At 44.1% G+C, this 21,263-nt stretch overlaps 1 protein-coding gene across 8 annotated transcripts in view; it reads left to right on the top strand.

The window, feature by feature from the left end:
• Positions 1–21,263, top strand: part of ARHGAP32 (Rho GTPase activating protein 32) — a 275,382-nt gene that overhangs the window by 112,616 nt on the left and 141,503 nt on the right. For 6 of the 8 annotated variants that reach the window (XM_075442313.1, XM_075442318.1, XM_075442319.1 and 3 more), the window contains exons 3-5: positions 1,789–1,880; positions 2,961–3,002; positions 3,377–3,461. In XM_075442313.1, the coding sequence (XP_075298428.1) occupies positions 1,789–1,880; positions 2,961–3,002; positions 3,377–3,461 (219 nt within the window). The remainder of the gene's footprint in view (positions 1–1,788; positions 1,881–2,960; positions 3,003–3,376; positions 3,462–21,263) is intronic. The other 2 variants (XM_075442317.1, XM_075442320.1) reach the window with 1 other exon arrangement.

The raw sequence follows: 21,263 nt of genomic DNA on the forward strand, positions 1-21,263 counted from the left end.
TTATTTAAGGATATAAATATTGTCCTTGTTTTTCTTCAGTGAGTGGGTGCGCATGCTCTGTGCAGCTGTGGGACAGTGGAGTTAAAGCGTTGCATGTGTTCGGGGCTGTGAAAGGCGCAGCTGGGAAAGTGAGAGTCCTGGCTTCAAATCATTCAGTAATGCCGAAAGGGGGGAGCTCATTCATCATAGCTGCAGCGTTCCTTTTCCAGGAGCGGTGCTGGAAAGAACAGGAATTTGCCTGGATGCAGAGAACCTGCTCTCCTCACGCCCTGCGTAAGCTGCCATGATGTGGGTTGGATGAGTGCAATTGTGTAGGGTGTACGTCTGCATCTGAGCCAGGGTCATCCTGGATTCCCTGTACCAAGGGAGAAATAGATACTCCTGCAGCATGGCTGCTTTTATCCTCATCTAGTTTCCTGAAGTATGTGAACCGGACCCAAAGTGCCCATTTGGCGACTGTAGAAGCAGCCTCGAGTAGGTAACACGGTTGTAGCTGCGTACCTCGTGCGTGTTTGGAGTGGAATGAGATGAATCGCTGCCTCCAGCTCTGTTAGTTAATGAGTACAGGCACGGTGAGTGATTTTGACTGACTTCCTGCAGCTCTTTACGATCTGGTGAGGCACATAAATTTGACCCACATCAAGCTGTAGGAGAGCTCCAGGGAAGGGGATAAGAAAGGTTCCCCCATTGCTTGTGGGCTGCTAGCTTGAATTGTAATTGCCTCACTCGAAAGTTTTGGGGGCAAGGACCAAGTTGTTGCCATATTTTACATTGCGGTGTACAGCTGCATTCTGTTGTATGTAACAGCTTTGGGACTGGTCGTCTCTGTTCAGAGATCTTTTGGCGGACCCACTTGGAAGCATTGATACTGATCTTCTGGATCAGGGAACTCGTCTGTTGACCCCTGTCATTAGGAAATGGATTTCGTGTCATACTTTTATGTTCCAGGCCTGTAAGAGAGGGAATACTGAAGTGCCTCTCTTCCTCTGGCTTCAGCATTCACTACTCTGGACATTATCCATGTTTTGTAGTTCCTCTGGAGCTAGGGGCTGTTCCAGCACAGCGAGAGAAATGTGTGGTGCTGAGTGTTTGTGAGTGCCACACTGGCAGAGATCACGGCTTATGAAAAAGCAGCTGGAGGAAGGAGAGGATGGGAGAGTGTGACAGGACGGAGTTTGGAGTTCTGGCTTCACTAAAGTAAATGAATTTTAGTGAGGAAGGAATTTTAATATGATCATGCACTTGCACCAATAGCTTCAAATATCTTTTTGAAAAGCTCACCTCCCACATGTAAGCAGCTCTGTCGTTAACTTGGTTTTCCACTGTATCAGCTAACCAGCTTCTTCTGGTACCTCTGCCTGAATCTAAGTGCACGGATGTTTGGAAAAGCAGGTGCTTAATGAGGAGTCTTAAGCATGGAGTTTAGGAATGTATGCTAGACTCTGACCTCTGAAAATATCTTTTTTTAGAAACCAGAAGTAGTAATGAATAAAATACTGGCTCTCGCAGTTATTACTGAGAATTAGCAAGGCTCTGTAACACGGTTCAGGAGGAGATCATCCTGTGATCTGAGATGATATGATCTGTATGATACGATATGATGATCACATACTAGATCGTAATCCTGAGGTTCAGGTTTCCTTGTTAAAAAGGCAGAAGTACAACTTCTAGCACATCTGAGATTTCAGCTGTGTGTGTGCATATATGTAAAAATATGTGGGCTACTGCTTATCAGGTGGTGCAGTCAAATTCTAAGTTCCTTGCTTTTTTCTTTCGTCTTTTCTGCAGGCAAGAGGTGCAGATATCCCTGACATTTCAGGGGAGTTGCCGCTCCGGACCTGTGGCAGCACAGCAAGTATGAAAGTGAAGAATGTGAAAAAGTAAGAGCTGTGTTCTTTGATTTTCCTGTCTTTACTGGGCCTCTAGTTTTGATATCCTGGGTTTTAGCTATTGTGCTGCAATACAGCTAGGGCATTCGGCAGCAATTTTTGATAGTACCTTCATCCAGCAATCACAATCCATGTGAAAGTAAATTACAGCTAATGCAGTCTAAAAGTGGGGGCATGAGAGGTTTTGTTGGCTCTCTCACCTGTTGCTGGCCACGGAAGCAAAGCTTGTTAGAGTTTTGAACCTCATTATTACTGTGTTTGTAAATTTTTGTGATTTCTTCCTGAAACGGATTAATTTTAAAAAAAGAACATTTATCTATATATATATAAAAACCTAAAGAGAAGCCCAGGCAATGTATAAATGAGATAATTTCCCCTGTCTCGCGATGCTCTGGGAAGCTAAATCAGGACAAATGGGTGGCCTAGTATTTTTTATTTGCTATTTTCTGTTTTCCTGTTTTTCCTTTTTTTGAATTCTGCCGTGTACCTTTTCATTTGAATGGGTTTTGCACAATTTTTCTTTTTTAGGGGTACTTTTTTCTTCTCTGATCTCCCAGACTTTTTTTTTCTTCTGTGGGATTACACTCTGTCATTCTCTCCCAGAGAATGTAAACCAACTCGTGCTTGCAGCTGAGGTTTCAAACCTCTAACCTGCAAAGGGGATCACAAGTAATCAATATTACTTGCCTTGCCTTTGGTAAGAATGCTGACTTGAGGACCAGAGCTCCCCAATATTGATTGATCTGTGCATTCAGATCACCCCTCCGTGCTGCTCTGATGCTGTAAGGGAAATGGCTCTTTGTTCTAGTGCTGAGCAGCCAGATGCTGCATCTCACTTCCCACTTGTATTCCCGTGGGAAGAGACAGCTAGATAATGACAATCTCATTGGCTCACCACCAGAAATATCTATAGGAGCCTATAATAGCTTCAGCAGAAGCAAGAGCATGTTGCAGAGCTAGAGGATCTCCCCGTCGGCCATCACGGTAGCTGGAGACACTTGGGAATAATTATGCCTCACTTTTGAATTTTAAAAAGGCAAAGGATAAATAGCGTTTGTTCTGCACCCTCAGATACATCAACCCGGGACTGATGGGCTGTGATGCCTTTCACAGGTAAAGTTCTACTTTCCTATGTGTCTCGTGTAAGGCTGTTTATTTGCACTGCTAAAATGCCTCTGTAAAGGTAGAGCGGCTTGTCCCTGCACCGTTTCTTAAAGATGTGGGCTTTGGGGTTGATGAAATGCCACACAATTCTTTAAGGATGCGATCATAAAAGCCTCTTTGCGATTTAGTTTTCCTTTCTCACCCAGTTCCTTTCTCCACTGTTTTGGTGCATCACATCAACAAACTCCTCTGTTCCCTTGGCTTTGGGATGAGCAAGTCATGATTGTTTTAGATCAGTAACTGCATTTTATAACTGTTCTTGGTGCTGAGCGTTGTGTCAGTGACGTGCATCTATCTTATGGTGTGCTTTTGATGTGCTTCAGGTTATCCTTTACAAAGGGTCATTTCCCCAAGATGGCTGAATGTGCACACTTCCATTACGAAAACGTGGACTTTGGCAACATCCAGGTGAGTTTCAGATTTCTTTTGTATACAAAACATCGTTGTGTTTGGCTACCAATTAACGTGGTGGGGGAGGCAGCAGAGGGACCTCCACTGAGGCTTGCTTCATTTGTTGCAAAATGTATAAAGATAAGAAGTTAAAGCACTAGGGACTCTCTATCTAGAATTGCTGCCATGTACTGGGCCAGAATCTGTCCTCAGCAGTGTGGCCACCCCTTTGAGGCTGCAGATGATTTTATTTCCGCTGGATTTGACTGATGTCATGGTTTTAAGATTGCATCAAACATTCGTTACTGAGTCGTCTGTAAGAACTGCATGCGTATTTTTAGCTTATGTGTGTGTGCATCTTGAAACAATTGTGTATTTCTACAAATACAAATCAAATTTATCTGTTCTCTTCATGTTATCTTAGCTCTGCATTGTGCAGTGCAGCAGCTGTGTCATCAGAATACAAGAAATTGCTAGTCAGCCGGAGTTGCATTTCTAGAAGCGTGCAGGCTTCACTGCTTTGCGATCCGCCCGTCAGAAACATAGGCAGAAACGTTGTTCACTGAGCAGCACCGGGGAGGGCTGAGAACCAAGAATCGCTGCTAGTTTCTGAAAAACAGGGCACATCTTGTTCTGCACTCAGAGAAGTAGGAATGCCTCCAGCGTCTGCCAGCCTTGTAGCCAGAAAGAGGTTACAACCTTTTCATTTGTACAACATTTCCTGTAATATAGAGTGAATTATTTACAGCCTTTCATGTTTCCGTACTTGACAGTTTTGCAGGCAGAATTATGCATCTGTTCTTTCAGCCTCTGTGAAATTCCTACTGAGCAAGCGTTCGGGTCCTGTTCAGGGCTCGTATCTACTGTTATTCACACTCGGTGGCCCTAAGTAGGTCCGTCCTGCCGAGCACGGGGTGTATATGCATTGGCAGATGCACACACACGCACAGGCAGAGCAAGTTACACAAAATAGCGGGCTGAAGAGGACACCAGTGCAAAGAGCTCAGTTCTTAACGGGATCTCTGGGAGATGGGCTGCTGGCACAGACAGGAGCGGCCCTCGGGCTTCTAAAGCAAATCTGTGTTTCTTTATTTTCAGTTTCTGCGTGTAGGAATAGTGCGACTAATCTATGTCCTGATTTTTTGTCTCCTGGTAACTTTCTGACTTGACACCGCTAATTCTTGAGTCCTCTTGGCGAGAAGTTTTATGTTGGAGTAGGTGCTGAGCAGGTTTCTGTGTACACACAGACGGTTTTTGCATTGTGTGGTCCTCCTGATTTTTCCTTTCTATCATTCAGAGATATTCAGCACAACGTGCAAGCTAGAAAGAGATTGCAGCCTTTGCAGGGCACTAGTATTTAAAGCATTTTGAAGACAAATAATTTTTTTGTGGGTTAAAGCATTTCTTGGAATGTTTAAAGGATGGCAGGACATACTTGTAGGGTTGATATGCTGAGGTTTTTGTGTTTGTGAGAGGGACAAGTAAACTCAGATAATATATTCTTTACGGATTTTCTTTATGTTGTTCTGCCAGCAAACCTGACGCGTGTTCTGGTGGGGAGTTTCCACAGGCAGAAGCTGGTGCTGTCTGGCACTCATTTCTGTGGTGCCATTGCTGCACCTCCAGCTTTCCCCGCTCCTGCTCAGCTGTCCTCTGTGCTCTGCCCTCTGGCACGAGCAGAACACCGACGGCTGTAACCAGAGGAGTGCTCTGGCTGAAGAACAGTACCTGGGGAAGGTAGCCCAGGAGGAAAAAGCAGGACTGGTTGTTCAGCCACGTCAGGCCCCCGAGCTGTTTTCGCTCACCGTGTCTGCGTTGTGAAGCCGGGAGGAGATCGGTGGGAGCATGGGAGGCACAGTCGGAAAAGTGTGGTGGTGTGGGTGTTGGGGGGGGTCAGTTCTCTGCTTCCACCACTGCTGCCTCTGAAAAACCATACGTGCTTAAATATCTGTGGACATAAAGCATAACAAGCGCTTCAGTAAGGGGAATCAGGCCCCGAAGTACCAGCTCTGTGCCTTTTGTCCCTTTCCTTTTTTCTTAAGCAAGATTTCTGCTACATCGCCATGGTGTGATGACTTTTTCATATGGATAAAACCACCTAAAGAAGAGAGCTTCGCTCCTGGAGTACAAAAGGCTAGGGCATTACAGTATTTCCTTAAAAGGAGCCATATTAATGGTAAAATAAATGGAAGCTATTAATACAACAGCAGTATTAGTTTACAGATTTAAAAATAGGTTCATATAGAGCTCATGCATTTTAATGAAGCGGCATTCATTGGTGGCTCCTTTGTGGTAACAAGGTAGACTGGAGAATAGCAGCAGGCTAAATGTAAATGACAGCTTGGCACTTAATAGCGAATTGCCGAGTTGCATCTGAGGGGTAGTGGGTGTAAACTCCTTTCAAAATCTATTCACTGTTAAAAATTTGCATAGCAGAAATGCAGTATTATCTGGCTGTGTCAGGAATTGTGTAATGCTGTCTATTAACGGCCTGGCCAAATTTCAGATTGTTTTGTAACGTTTATGTCACTTATAATATGGTCTCATGGTGCAATTGGTATTAATATCTTGGCATTTCACCTCCTGAGATCATTTTAAATTAACTTTCCGAGATGTATAAAAAAGGATTTGTTCTCTTCTTATCCTAGCACCATGCTAACAAAACTGGGTGCATTTTGGGATGCTGCTTCTCTTCAGAAATGTTCTGCTCCACTGCTTTTAACAGCAGTGTATTTTAACCTTATCTGCGCCTGGCCAGCAAGACGCACGTTGCATCAGCAGGAAATTGCTGGTTTACCAGGCAACGGTAGTTGCTGTCAAAGCTGTAGTTATGAGACAAGCTTTACAGATTGCATCAGTGTCAGAAATTCACTGGAGTTTTGCTGAAATACCTTACATTTATTATTGCATCTGTTTTTTGAGACTACATCATTGATTTTTAATTTCACCATGAAACGCCAGGTTCTGTGTAACAGATTTATTTTAGTCTAGCATTGGCTAAATGTTTAGGAGTCTTGTTTGCAGGAGCAGACCTATGGTTCGACCTTGCTGTGGTCTGTGTCTCCCAAATGAGATGTCATCAGGCTGTGGCTAGATTGCGATCACTCAGCATCGGTCAGGTCGGTTCCGCCGGCTTCCTGCTCTGTTAAGCTCCACTGCCTTTCTGCAGTTCTTGGCTAACGTCTGCTTGTGGTGCCTCTCCTCTGTCTTAGAACTTCAAAACTCAACTCACTGATAGACGCACTGCTTGCACACGCATTGCTGTGCAGGCATCTTAGTGCTCAGTTAAGTGCTGAAGTAGGATTCGGCAGTCCTCGGCATCGCTTCCCAGTCTCACGTTAAGGCAGAAGGGCGCACCACGCATTGAACTTCAGAAGTGCCTAAATCATCCCAGTCTAACTTAAAATCAGTTCACAATCGGTTTCTAAGGCAGCTTATTAAATTTGAGGGTGATTTCAAGGTGTACTAGTTGGAAGAGCTTCCTTCCTAGGGGTTGGGTTGTTCCAGCACCGTGCGGTGTGCTGCAGGCAGCTGAACTAACGGCAGGAGTTGATGTGTGCACGGTGAACAGTGCAGCAGCTTCCCGACGCTCGTCAGAGTTGAAGTTCGATGCGTGAGCATGGTGCTCAGCCCAGGCTAATTTGATTCAGGTTCCAGGTTTTGTGGTTGAGTGGTAGAGCTGCTCAAGGTAGCTCATTCACTGTAATTCAAGTCTCTTAGTACAGCAGTTGTGTCACGTAGTCTCGCTGCCTTTTGAGCTCGAAGGCTTGTTAGTAGATAAGAATTGAACTATTTCAACAAAACCTCTGTATTGCCAAGTTACACAAAAGTAGAATGATTCCCCCCCAACATGGTGCAAATGTGATTTTACTTAGTGCAATGTGCTGTTAATATAAACAGGAAAAATAAAGACTAGGTATTCTGTAAATATTTTTACTTCCTGACAGAAGTAAAGACATTGTTCTTCACTTGAAAGAACTAAGAAATTATCTTTAGGTGAGTAGGTTTTAGTAATGGAATACGGAGAGCTGAGCAGCTCTGTGCTTTCCAGATAATATTCTTTGCTCCCTGAAAAACGCATCGCTAAAGGACAGAAGGGGCTGTCATGCACATTCGTCCCACTTCCGCAGCCTGGCATTTGACAGAGATTTACCCCTTCGGACAGCGTGGTCTCTGCCTCTCTGCGTTTGCGTTTATGTAGCTGCCTTCTAAAAATAAAGCCCTGTCGGAACAGGATTGGATTACCATGCATGGAGGATCCTCTCCTTATCTGCTAAGCCTCTGCAGCACGAGTGGTAGGAGCCTGTTATCAGCGGCAAAGGAAGTATTTGAACCAGAATCGCTTCCGCCCGCGGAGGCACCAGCTGCCAGGAATTCCTGGTACGAACTCGGCCGTATTGTTCGCTGCTTGAGTGCCTGTGGCAGGCTGCAGCCTTCCAGCCACGCCGACGGGCTGCCGTTCACTGATGGCTGTGGTTCACGCCTGGAATTGTGTTTTTCTGTTGCATCTCAAGAGTCAGAAGAGTTGCAAAGAGCAGTTCAGTTGTTCTTGTGCCTTTTGTCGGCAAAGCCTGTTGAGAAGATCTTTTTTCGGGGTCATCTTCTTTTGGTTTGCCTTTTTTCTTCTATTTAATAATATTCCAGGGCAGGGGGTGTGGAGAGGAAACGTGGTTGTGAAGGTGTCTTTGTTAATTTTGCAGTAACGTTTTTTCCTGTGGTGGACTGCAAAGGGAACAAAAATGAGAAAGCCTGACCAGATGCCCTCCTCTGGAATTAACTGGGGTAGTTTAAGATGGTTTTGCCCCAGCTAAAAGCAGTCCTCCACATAGATGAGCTAGAAACAACAGGAATGGGGGAGTGCTCCCACAGAATCACAGAATAGTAGGGGTTGGAAGGGACCTCTGTGGGTCATCTAGTCCAACCCCTGCTGAAGCAGGGTCACCTACAGCAGGCTGTAGGTGATCTATGTCAGTGTGAAGTCGGACAGCTTAGCTTGAATCTCCTTCCATCAGTGAGTTTAAACTCAGCCTGCTCACTGCCTTCGGTGTGGGAGGGCTTGTTCGTTCCCCCAGCTCTTCTGTGGGCATGATGATTTTCAGTATCTTGGCAGTCATCAGCAGCTACAGGCTGTGATGTCTTCATTTATTCCACTCATTTGCAAAATGTTTAAAAAGAAAAAAATATTTATTTTAGAAAGCGAAACATGAAACATCAGTCCCCTCGCCCCAGTCCCTTTTAGAGGATGGAAATACACAGTAAAAATCACAAAAAACGGCCTGAATTTGGCTGTATATTGGTGCTATGAAAAATGATGTTTCTGGGTTTCGCTTTGTCTTTACGACTACAGGAGTGGTTATGACCTGCACACGCACATTGCATGTGAAATTGTGCTCCTTTTTAGCCTTTCATCTCTGGATGCTGTTAATGTGCCCCCAAAATGACTCTGCCGTATTCTGATATGTTGTGTTCCACATCTTTAGACCAAGGGCTTCCCCTCCCAATCTGCGTCTTTTCCGTATGGTTTCTTTACTATTGCTTCCTGAAGTGGTAGGGGGAGATGTTGCAAGGGCTGCTTTAAGGACATGAGTATATAAAAACAACTATGTTCATAGTATAGGTGGAAACTGCTTCTATTAACTTAATAATTCCAGCCACAACTCCCTGAAAATTGGCACAGTCTCCTGCCAAGATCAACAGATTTTTAAAATTTGGAGTCTCTAGGGCAAGCTTCTCGATGCCAAAAAAGTTAGGAAAATATTCGAGTAAGTTCACCTCAGTTTTTGGATTCTTCTGTTTCCCGGTCTTGCATCCAACTTGCCACTACCTCCTCAAAAAAGTTCTTCCCTGGAACAAGATCACACCTGTGAAATTCCAGCTTGCTTGGTTTTCTTCCAGTGAAACAGGGTAAAAACCAGCGTGGGGTTTATAGTGGAAGGATGACTTCAAGAGGGAAGAGCTGGTGTCTCTCCATGAAACCTTAACTATTGCCGCTCACACATTTCCTACTTGTTTTACAGTTGTTGCTTGCTGTGGAGAAAGCCGACAGCCTTATTAGTGACCCAGCTTTAATGGGCAGAATTCATGTAAATTGTCTACCAGTTATTAAAGCCTCCTCAAAAAACTGGCAGGATATAATTTCAAGGCTAAAGTGGGTCCTTCCGCTGACCCCGTGGTCATCGTCTTGCTGAAGGCGTTTGCGATCCCCTGAAGGGAAAGAGGGGATTGCTGATGTTCCCTTGTGACTTTGGCCGCCGAGTCATTCTTAAAGCTTTATTATTATAATAAGCATTATCATACGCTTTGCTCTCACCTTTCTCCCTTTGGCTGACAGTTACTGAAATTGAGAATTTATAAATGTTTATCTGCTTCTGTAAAGTAAAGGTAATTTGCCTGACATTATTCAGCTGGCTGGTTATTGAATTGCCTGTCATGGGGAGGAAAATTTTTTTCTGTTGCTATTTATCTAGTTTAGCGTGCGCTGTGCTTCCATATATGTCCTTTATTTTGAGCTGATCGTCTTAGTGTGTAATCTGAATGTAGATTATAAGACACAAATAATTGTTAAAATCAAATGAGATTTTACCTGTTGATTCAGTTGAACAGGTATTTCTGCTTTTTTCCTTCTCCTTTTGCCTTTGGATGTTTTTATGAGTTTATATATAGGACAGTTTGTTTCTCCACTGGGTGTGCGTCACGGGGGAACAGAACCCAGCGCGGTGTTTCTTGCTCTGGGACTCAGTGGCAAATTGGGGATGCTCTGTTTATGAAAGGCTTTGGATCACTGTGCAAGTCTGGATGAGCATTTTCTCAGGCTTGCACAGCAGGAGATAGGTATCTTCTCTCACTCCTGTGCTGCGTATTGGCAGGCCAGAATGGTTGCAGGGCAGACTGGGCATACTGGGCTCTGCTTTGCGACTGGGGACTTGCGGCACTCCATTGGAAAACGTCCACCTCCTGCAGGAATCCAGCTCATTTTTCCTTCCCCTGCGTTTAACACTGAAAATATAGCAAACTTGTTTGTGGATTTTTAGTCTTTATTGGTGCATAGTGGCGGTTTGATGGCGTGAGTAAATCTGAAAAGTGACTGTAATGAGCCCAGCTGGTAACTTTGGCATTGACCTCCTGCTGTTTGCCACCATCCTAAATCATCTTTAGCAGCGTGTCACAGAAATGTGTAAAATTGTTTTAATTAGTAACGGGAACAGAGTTGTGTTGGAAAATTGTTCTTCCCTGAGGCTTAATGACCTGAAAAAACAGAAAGATGTATTATATGTATAATTAAAATACATTAAAAATTTGAAGAGAGTCTGTGAGCTCCAGAAAAATAATCCCTGTTTCATAGATTGGAAGAGGATTAAAACTCTTATGTTTTTTCTATATAGTAAGCTATACTGGTAGCAGGAATGGTGTTAAAATGCAGCATCGTATTGTACACCTAGATCTGCAAACATGCCAAGCTGGTGTGATTTTAATAACTAGCAAACTTCATGTTGATGTGATCCCTGAGATTTACAGAAGCGGGGTGTGTTTTTATTCTCCAGTGGAGGTTTGTCATGCCAGTGGATGTATTAGCTGTTAAACCAAACATCATTTGGAACACTGACATTTTGTGTTTACTGTGCCTCCTTGCAAAAAGGGTAGTTTGTTTAGTTTGTGCTCATGTGCCAGAATGTTGAGGTTTGATGACAGAGTTGGCAGCTCAGGGGTAGCGAGTTAGGCTACGGATTTTCAAACCGTTCATTCATTAGCTCAGCTTTGCCGGGGTGTGTGGGTACCTCTGTCCCGTGGTTACAAACGTTTGCATTCGTTTCCCGGTGAAGAGGTACGGAGAAGATACAGCCTGATCTCACAAAATTTGTGTTCCTGACTGTCCTGGCTTTGAGATCTCTCGCTGGTTGAGATGTGTGTTTTGAGCAGACCAGATGTGCTCCGTCTGTGTCGCCAGGTGTGCTCCGTGTCCTGGAACCCTGCAGAGACCCTCTATACTCGTGATTGTTGCGTGATCTGGTTTCCAGGTAGTTTCCAGTCTCTGGAAAGCAGCACTGCTTTCCCATCTGCTTCACGTGGTAATGTAATCTCACGCAAGGGCATGTGGTGTGGTGAGCTCAAGATTGGTCTCACATTATAAAATCAGGGAAGAGTTGTCTCTGAGTGTTCAGGACAAAGCTTGTCAGTGCATTCGTACTGCGATAATCTGTCCCGCAAGGCAAGAAAATGCAGAGGAAGGCACTTCAGCTGATGGTGTTTAGATACTGTGTGTGAAAATGTTTGCTGTGACGGGATCCTGAATGCAATATGTGCAGCTGCATGTGTGTCAGAGAGGATGTTTCTAGATCAGCTAAGCTGAGACTCGAGCTTGGTTGTTTAGTTTACTTGCAACAGAGAGATTTGTGCAGAAGATTTCCTGTGGATGTAAACTTTCCCAAGGGTCTGGATTCAGGCAGATTTCTGGTTTAAAAGGGGAGGCACACACGCAGGCACATATTCTCACCCACACATGCTGTTATAATGTCTGGAAGGCATTTGAACATGTTCGTAGACTTTGATGAGTTTGTTATTTTATCCCTGGCTGTGGTGTGTGAGCAGAAGATGGAGGCTCCTGCTTCCATGTCCTGCAGACAGGCTCTGACCTTCGGCTCTCCTGGGCGCCGATACCAAACAGCTCTTTGATCTCCACTGAGGCTTGCAAAGATATCAATCCCTTATTTCCTCTAACTTTTCATCTCTGGCCAGTTTGTCAACAGAACCTGCAAATTCAGGTTGCTGTTCTGCTGCTAAAGCAGTAAGAAATGGAATGCTTCCATTATAATGATGTGGGTATATGGTGGTGGTTTTTTAAAATAAAATACTTACATGAAAAAGCATGTGATGCTTTCACTGCTTCTTCAAGACTCCCTCTCCTAAAGTGTGAGTTCTTTTATCTCTATTGAAACTAACTGAACAAACTTTGATTCTACTCAGCAGTTCTTCTTTCCATCCCTCTACTGTAAGAATGAAAGAAGCATTAATAAAAACTCCATTGCTTGCTAGGGGACGTATTTTTAAGGTGCAAGACCTCCCCTACCACCAACCTAAAGCTCTTCCTTTCAATTATTTTATTTCCCAGAAGGAGGAGAAGCTTGTTTATGTCTGCATCCATATGTTTAAAGCCCCATCAAATGTTTTTTCTGGATGATCAGGGACTGGTTTGTGAGTTGCAGTCTGAGGTGACACCTCTAAGTGCAGAGTGAGCTTTTGGCAGCATCACACTCAGAATTATGTCAGTAATAATTTAGAGGGAAGACTGTTTATAGCAGTATAAAATATTGTAAGAAGGTGGAAATAAAAATACGTAGTGCCATATATTTTCCCTATGTTCAAGATCCATGAACGTGCCTTAAATTTATTTCTGTTCTGTTGAAGACTGCTGAATCTTACAAATGTGGTTGTAAAACAAATTGCCGACTAGAAAATCTCACTGTTGGGGTAGGTGGTATTGTCTGATCCACCCAGTTTGTGTTTATATACTAAGAAAAATTCTTGCAAGTTGCCTTGAAATTCAGTGCAGCTGTATAATTAATCTTTATGGTGCTTGACTGTTAACCTTATTTATTGCGAGTATGAGATGTCAAAACATTCAGGCTTTAAAATAACTGATTTTAGACCAAGTTCCATTTATCAGCTTGATGTAGTTCAAAAAACCAAAACAACTTCTGTTATTTTTACAGCATGAGTCCAGGAATTTACTTTGAAATGCTGGTAAATTATTTAATAATTCTTTATCTGCTGAGTCCTGCAAGAAGTATGGGTGTAGCAATCTTGGAACAGGCGGGGAACCCGCTGGGAGCTGGAGCCTTGGGGCAGAAAGGGTTTTGCGTGAAAGAGGGGGAAGTGTTGTATCAGGACAAAGGTGCTGCCTTGCTGGGGCGAGGGAAACGCAGGGTTGTTGGGGCGTAGTGAAGGTGTGAGAGCTGAGAAGCATCAGAGCCTGATTCGGAGTCCCCTTCCATGCACCTTCTCTTGTGACTCAAGGTTTGACTGAACGTCAGGCTTTGCCATTTGCTTGAGAACGAAATGAAAGCTAGATTGGAAACTCTTTTTGGAGAAGTGAGCTTTTAGGCTAGCGGGTGCATTTTGAATTATTAATGCATTTTAGCAGTAGCACTAGAGCTGTGATGTGCACTTTGAACACACCCCAGAAAAGCTGTGTTGGTTTTTATTTCCCCTGGTACATGGTCCCTGCGTTTCTTTGAACTCTTAAGCAGCCTCCCTGTATCGCTTACTTTCTGGCCGCTTTAAACTCAGTGGAGTTCAAAGTAAGCGGATCTTTTTAGAGCTGGTTGGCGTTGATGCTGAATCAGAGGGCACAGTGAAGCTCTTGTCCTGCAGCACTGCTTTCCTCTTGCTTTCACTGGGGCCATGATGAACTTGGGCCATTCATTGACGCTTAGTCTGGAAAATGATGTTCCAATTTTCTATTATGATTTTAAGATAAACAAGGAGAGAGAGCAGACTTGGATTTTTAACAACAAAATGTCCACGTTCTCTTACAATTCTTTGCTGTGTATCATATGGATGAATTTTTTACTTTCCCACTGAAAAACAGTTAAGACGTGGGTGATGTATTGTGTGTTCTATTAGGATTATATGTGTACGTGTCTTGTAAATTGTTATAATCAGATTAAGGATAAAACAGCCGCTGTAAAACAAACTATATCTGCAAGAGTAGCAATAATACTAAATCTTATTGCTACCATAACATGCCCATGACATAACATTAGTAAAAAACTTTATTAAAATACTAGTATAAGAAAGCAAAATAAGAATTTAAATTTTTCATTTGTCCGCAACATGGAGCTGCCGGGGAGGCCCTTCTGGTGGTGTTGTGCTGCCGTGTAAAGTAGTGCCTTCCTGCACGAGGGCCCCAGTTTGTCATCGTAACCGCTGATCGCTTGCCTCGTGACTTGGGGACTTGGCCGTTCAGCTGGAGTCGGTGAGCATCCTTTCCCCTGCCCGGAGAGGAGCTGGGTCACGCTCGCTGCTGCGACAGCAGTGCCGGTCCAGGGTGACTACAGGGGTGCTGGATTGAGTGGCTTTGTACTGGTACTCTTTCCTCGTGGTTGTGTTTGAAACACCAGTAACAGCTGAACCATAAAGGCCCATTTTCCCTTGAAGCCTGCAGAAATTCGGACCGAGTGCTTGGGCAGGGGGTTGGACTGGGTGACCCACAGAGGTCCCTTCCAACCCCTACCATTCTGGGATTCTGTTTACGCCTCTCGTGGAGAGCAAAGTGTGTCGAAGGAACAAGGTTCTTACGAGCTTCCAAAGAGCACGTTACACAGTGGCAGGATTATACCAAAACCATTTTCTTTTTCGAGTGCAATTAAACGCTTAAATGCAAAACTGAAAGCCCCACTCTGCAATTCCAATGGGAAGTTCTAGGTAGAGTCCGCAGGGTGTAGACTTGTTTCCAGTGTGACCCGAGTTGTTCAAAACCCACCTTCCCTGAACTGTCATCTGGGAAATTTAAAGGTTGAAATATTCTTTTCAGATCTTTATTATTTTATCTTCTGCCTCTGGCATCTTAGGCAGAATTTTCTAAATTAAAAATTGAAACGGTGTTTCAGATCTGTCTGTGACCCTTTATGCAGATTGCCTGTGTTTTTAACTCTTGAAGTCCATACTCTGGAGACAACCAATTAAGGCTTTGATACATTGATCAGAAAAATGAGACTTAGTTCATGAACTATTTCTCAAAAATAAAAATAATCCTATTTATTAAGCTTTTCTAAGATTATTTCTTTAATACCACAAATTTAAGGCATTTAGCTTTACCGTTCTTGCTGCTCTTCACGGAGTCAACATACAGAAGCTGCATTCTTTTATCTGCGAAACCATTTTTCTTCCTCCCCTGGGACTTTGGAAATATACGTGATATACTGCTTTTGCCACATGACATAAATAATCTGTGGCAGGCAAGTAATGGGGGTAATTCCTGGGTGTACTTGTGTTCTGGAAAATACAGTTTCATCATTTCCAGTTGGCCTTGAGTTCGCAACACACTTACATATAACTGCTGGGGAAAAAACCAGTGTTAATGAAGTGCTCGTGGTCTCGAGTGACATGAAATGTCGAAGGTTGGATGGCACACTGCTCTTACGCTTCAGCAGACAGTTTATGCCATCTCTGGTTATGCGATCGCGTGCTATTTTTCACTTGGTACTGTACTGTGCAATTCCTGTCCCGTCTGCCAGGTCTCTGAGGTGCCTCGGCAGCTCTGGGGGCGACCTCGGGACAGGAGCAGAGTATTTCTCTTAATTTCCTGGCATCTCTCTCCTTACTCGGGAAGATTGTCTGTTTGACCTCACTGACTAGCTGTAAGTAAGCCCTTATTAGGGCTTGTTTAGCGAACCAAGAGTTTCGCTTCTAGTCAAAATTTAGCACGAATCCATCTTCAGCGTGTTGTGACTGACAAGGCCCAGAAAAGCTCTAAAAAATCCCCACCTCCCTTCGTTTTTTAGTAGTCATGAGGTTGCAATTAATACTTAAGAGCTTGGGATACTTTTCAGTGTAAAGTAATGATTTTGATTTTCCTGGGTTGACAGCTCCAGTCTTTCTAAGATAACGTCTTTAAGATATAATATCACTGAATCATAGAATTACATTTTAAAAATACAGGAATTTCAAAATAAGTTTCAGTTTTCACTAGAGATTTTTCCTTGAGGTGTTAGGTGTATCTTCAAGCCTTTCTCAACAAGAGTGAAGAAACTCCTTTGTTTGAAGAAGCTTGAGTTTCTCCCGTAATTGCTTAGGACTTAAGCAGGCGGGTGGTGGTCTCTTCTGCCAAGTAACAGGCAGTAGGACCAGGGGAAATGGCCTCAAGTTGCGCCAGGGGAGGTTTAGATTGGATATTAGGAGAAATTTCTTCACTGAAAGAGTTGTAAAGCATTGGATCAGGCTGCCCAGGGAAGCGGTTGAGGCACCATCCCTTGGAGGCATTTAGAAGACGTATAGACGTGGAGCTTAGGGACGTGGTTTGGTGGTGGAAATGACAGTGTTAGGTTCATGGTTGAACTTCATCATCTTGAAGGTCTCCTCCAACCGAAACAATTCTATGATTCTTTCAATCTTTTTTCCAACTCATTTGTTTTCAGAACTGAAAATTGACGACAGTGGTGTCAACTGTTTTATTCTGAATGGGTGCATTACAGCAGCCTTGTGTTTGCTGAGTAGTGCCTTTCACCAGAATTATTGAGGCTGGAGCAACTTCTAAGCGCGGGTTACGGAGGCCCCAGATGAAACATCTCATTTTCAGTCTCTTAAGAGATTCTCCTCATTAATTTGCTTGAGATGGAACTAAAACTACCTACTCATTTTAGGGCTTAGTGGTATCTATGTATCGGTCCCCCTGTGGACGTCTCTCAAGGTTTTAGCATGTGTTTTGGTAGGAAGAATGCTAATACTAATGATGAAGATATTAATCTTGGTTTTACTATCAGAATTGATAGATCCTGGAAGTTTATTAGGATGTGGCAGAAACTGGCCTTGTCTCTGTCCTTTTGTCTGCCTCCACTACCCCCATCCTCAATTATTATGCAGCATTATCATAATTGCTGTACATGTGCTAATGGGCAGGAGTGTAACCAGACGGTTACATTCTGGAAAACTTCTTTCATGGGTTGAGGATGATTTCTTCAAATCTTTTAACTCCTGTAAATGTCATTGAATGTTTCTATTCTAAATACGCTCAGTCCTTCCTACACAAGGTCGAACTGTGTCGTGTAGCTGTATGATTATAGCATAATGTAAAATCTCATATACAAACACAGAATGTGTGTGGGAGGGAGGATGCTTACTGTGCCTTGTCTTCACTGATGTATGCTCCTTCTGCAGCTAGTATAAATGTTTCTCTTGAATTTGGGCAATATTTACTTTTCAGAGCAGGTAAGCACCTGCGGTGTCTATTTTTTTTTTTGCAGTATGTGGAAAATATTTAGGCCTTAGACCTGTTTCGACTGTTTAGTTACTTGTCAGGTGTGTTTTGAATTTGGTGTGCTCTGAGTTGCCTGAAGCCTGCAGATGCTTTGGGCACCCCTGTCTTCAAAGGAGAAGCGGCTGGCGCTACTAGAGAAGTTGTACAGGGCACAGCACCGTCGCCAGCGTACTTGCTGGTGAATCGTGACGTGGGAAGGCACTAGCTGAAGCTGTAAGAGTACAGGACGGGTATGTGAGTAGCAGAAGACGAGAACCACGCATGTGTGTGTGTGTTTGTGCGCATGAAGAGCAGGAAGGATGCAGTAAATACATCCATTGTGATAACCCCGGGGAGCTTTGTGTTAAAGCCAGGTATTTTTAGTCTGGCTGATATTTTTATGCAACATCTGGCTAAGGGAGAAAGCTTTTTGTTTTTCCTCCTAGAAAAACTTTTGTTTTTAGAAAATCAGTTTGTCCGTGTACGTCTTCGCTTTGTTTTCCAGCCCCCTTTTCCCAGAAGGGAGCAGCTGAGGGGAAGTGCTTCCACCAAGTCTATTCCGTGCTTTAGCACTCGCTGAAGTTTTTGTATAAAAATGCATGTGGTGATGTAAAACATATGTCAGTTTTGTGCTGTGCCTCTGAACCCAGCTGTGGAACATAGACTTTCATATCCTTCATTTACAAAAATAGGGAAGGGGGGGGGGGTTTGAGATGTGAAATTTTGAAACGTCCTTTCTCATGCACGTGCACGCGTGCACAAAACCGTGTTTGCACCTTCGCCCCCAGCTGAAGTTTGGCAAAGTAATCGGCAAGTAGCTAAAGGTCACGGGCTTTATTTGAAAGCTCTGGGAGTCCTATAGCTCTCTGCTGTGTCTGTATTCTATTAAAATGCATTCAGTGGTCAGTTTAGTCATAGACTAACCTTTATGTAAAACCGGGGGATGTAGGCACCGCTAAATGCCAGAAGTGCTGGGTTTCACAGAGCCTGATTTGTAAAGATGAGTGGTTGTTGATCTTTCCCACTTCTGGGGTCATGGGAGGAAATGGAGTAAGCTTCCCCTCAGCTTTTATCGCTTCCTCCTGCCAACTAAGGGGAGATTATTTTCCTTCATTTGCTGCTCCTCTTGTCAGCCAGAGAAGTTGGTATTTAGCCAGATAATAAATAAACCTTCTCCTGGGGACGGAGTTCTCAGATGCCGTGGTAGTAACACAGATTTCCCCCCCTCACCACTTTCTGTCTTGAGCCTAGTTCTGTAAATTCGTTCTCAGAAAGATGTGGTTTGCCTATTAGTGATGTGCAAAGCTTGTTTGCTGTTGCTTACATTCTGTTGCTGGAGCTTTTTAAAAAATTTTGACGGTGGCTGCTTATCTACTGAACGCTGACAGGTTCATTCAGCTTTGTTGCATACGGCTTTTGAAGACCCTGCAGACCAGACTTGCTGTGGAAGTGTATTTGGTCTGCATTATTTATTCTCATTTATAGAGCCTACTTCATAATTTGCAAAGGTAGATTTTGTCATCTTGTTGAGCTTATTCTCTTCATCCAAGTCTAGAAGGGGGCTATACACCTACAGGCAGTAACTTCAAGAAGATGGAACCCTCTGTACCTGGTGACAGAAGAGAGGTAAAAATGGGGAACATAGAGTAAAGGCCAGGTTTTCCAGTGCTCCTGGAAGGTAACCATGACTGGTTTGGAGTCGGACTTCAGGAGCACAAGCTCTCCTGAGCCCATGGAATTACTGGGCAGGCAGGTCTGTGGAGGGGAGGGTGTTAGGAGGAGGTTAGGTATCACCTATGGGTGGCATGGGTTTTGCAGTTCTGTGAATGCTGGGTTTGCTTCCTCTAACCTTCCTTGCTGAGCAACGGGTCCCACTTGTTAAAAGGGGCAGGAGCTGGGGCTGCGTGCCAGCAGAACTGCTTGCGTAAAAGCCAGGACGTACAATTCCTAATGAGACTTCAGATTTGTTCATGTCCTGCACCTCCAAATACGGTACAACCAGGCTATTGCCTTGCGAGGCTCTGCAGGGTGTGTTTGTTTTTCCCTTGTGTGCATTTTTAAGTTTTGTCTACTGCCTTTGCTCCTAGGAGCTTGGTTCCTTGTTACTGGCTCTCTGTAAATGCAAAATGAGAAATGTTACTCAGCCCAGCATAATTCCTGATTTGGCCTGTGCATTAAAATTAACATGAATACCTCCCTTAGCTGACATGAAGGTGGGAAACCATAGCAGAAATCTATTTGCACTCTGAGTAAGAAAAGGTGCTGAGAAAATGTGACAGGGAGACAGGATCAATGACTACCTTAAACAAATTCTTATTGCCCCCCATCAAAATTACTGTTTCTGGGTCTTTTTTGTTGTTCTTTCTCCTCCCCTGGAACTCCTGCTGGTGTTTCAGGTATATAAGGCATTTTTTCCAGTGTCTTTGATTCTTATCAATGTGGAAAAAAAAGTTAATATTGATTTAGTGGGGAGGAAAACAGAAAAAGCGAGTGAGTAAGAGACTAATAGCCTGGCATGACAGGACTGTATCAATTTTCAGTTCTCTCAGAGGAATAATATGCTTGTTTCCAGCAAATGGAAAAGTAGACTACGACTAAAATTGTCAGTGACCTCCCACAGAATTTAATGGATTTTGGAGCTCAGAGAAGAAAAGGCAGTCGTAACTAACTCAGTGATTTTAATGCACTTTCCTTGAAAGTCAGCAGTTTTATGAAATGCCATCTGCAGGAAGATAAAGAGTGTATATATCTTATGCAGCTGTAAAAAAATTTATATTCACTGGCTTAGTCTTTTTTTGACGATGGATGAATGCACTTCTCAGTAAGCTTAAACAATAACACATCATAGGTTCTAGGTGGTTTATATCCTGAACGTGCGTTGCCAGCATATAAACGAGCCTGATGAAAAAGGGTGGACGAAAACTGGAAAGCCGTCTCATCCTTGGCCCATCCAAGCGGCTTTTCTGCGGGAGCAGCTCCTGAACGGGCGAGCTATAAAAACGGTCCCTTCCGCGCGATGGAGGGGAGCGATGCCACAGCCGAAGTGAGTATCCTGTTCTGTCCAGTGGTAGACAGTGAGAGAAGGGATGCTTTGTTTCCTGGCAAAGTCACTTTTCTTTTAAATAAATGAATAAACAGCCCAGCTCCTTTCATTTAACGGCCTCTTTGTTTTTGCCTGAAGCCACCGAGCGAGTGGTTCCTCTTACAGAGCCGTCTCCGTTGTCCCGACGCTGTAAATATTCACACAGTTGTGTTTCACCGAGGGACGGGGCTGCATCAGCAGGAAGATGATTTTGCTGGCGTTTGCCTTAGGAAGCAGAATCGTTGTCTAATCCCCGCGATAATCTGTAGCGCAATGCCATCTAGCGTGGAAAGGGCTCTCGGGCTGCTCATCGTCTGGAAATTCCTGGGATGCATTAGGAGGAGCGTGGCCAGCAGGTCGAGGGAGGTTCTCCTTCCCCTCTACTCTGCCCTAGTGAGGCCCCATCTGCAGTGCTGTGTCCAGTGCTGGGCTCCCCAGTTCAAGAAAGATGAGGAGCTACTGGAGAGAGTCCAGCGGAGGGCTATGAGGATGAGGAGGGGACTGGAGAATCTCTGCTACGAGGAGAGGCTGAGGGAGCTGGGCTTGTTCAGCCTGGAGAAGAGAAGGCTGAGAGGGGACCTTAGAAATGCCTCTAAATATCTGCAGGGTGGGTGTCAGGAGGATGGGGCCAGACTCTTTCCAGTGGTGCCCAGCGACAGGACAAGGGGCAACGGGCACAAACGGAAGCAGAGGAAGCTCCAGCTGAACAGGAGGAAGAACTTCTTCCCTCTGAGGGTGACGGAGCCCTGGCCCAGGCTGCCCAGGGAGGCTGTGGAGTCTCCTTCTC

Source organism: Opisthocomus hoazin, chromosome 24, assembly GCF_030867145.1.
Source record: "Opisthocomus hoazin isolate bOpiHoa1 chromosome 24, bOpiHoa1.hap1, whole genome shotgun sequence".
NCBI classification, from domain to species: Eukaryota; Metazoa; Chordata; class Aves; order Opisthocomiformes; family Opisthocomidae; genus Opisthocomus; species Opisthocomus hoazin.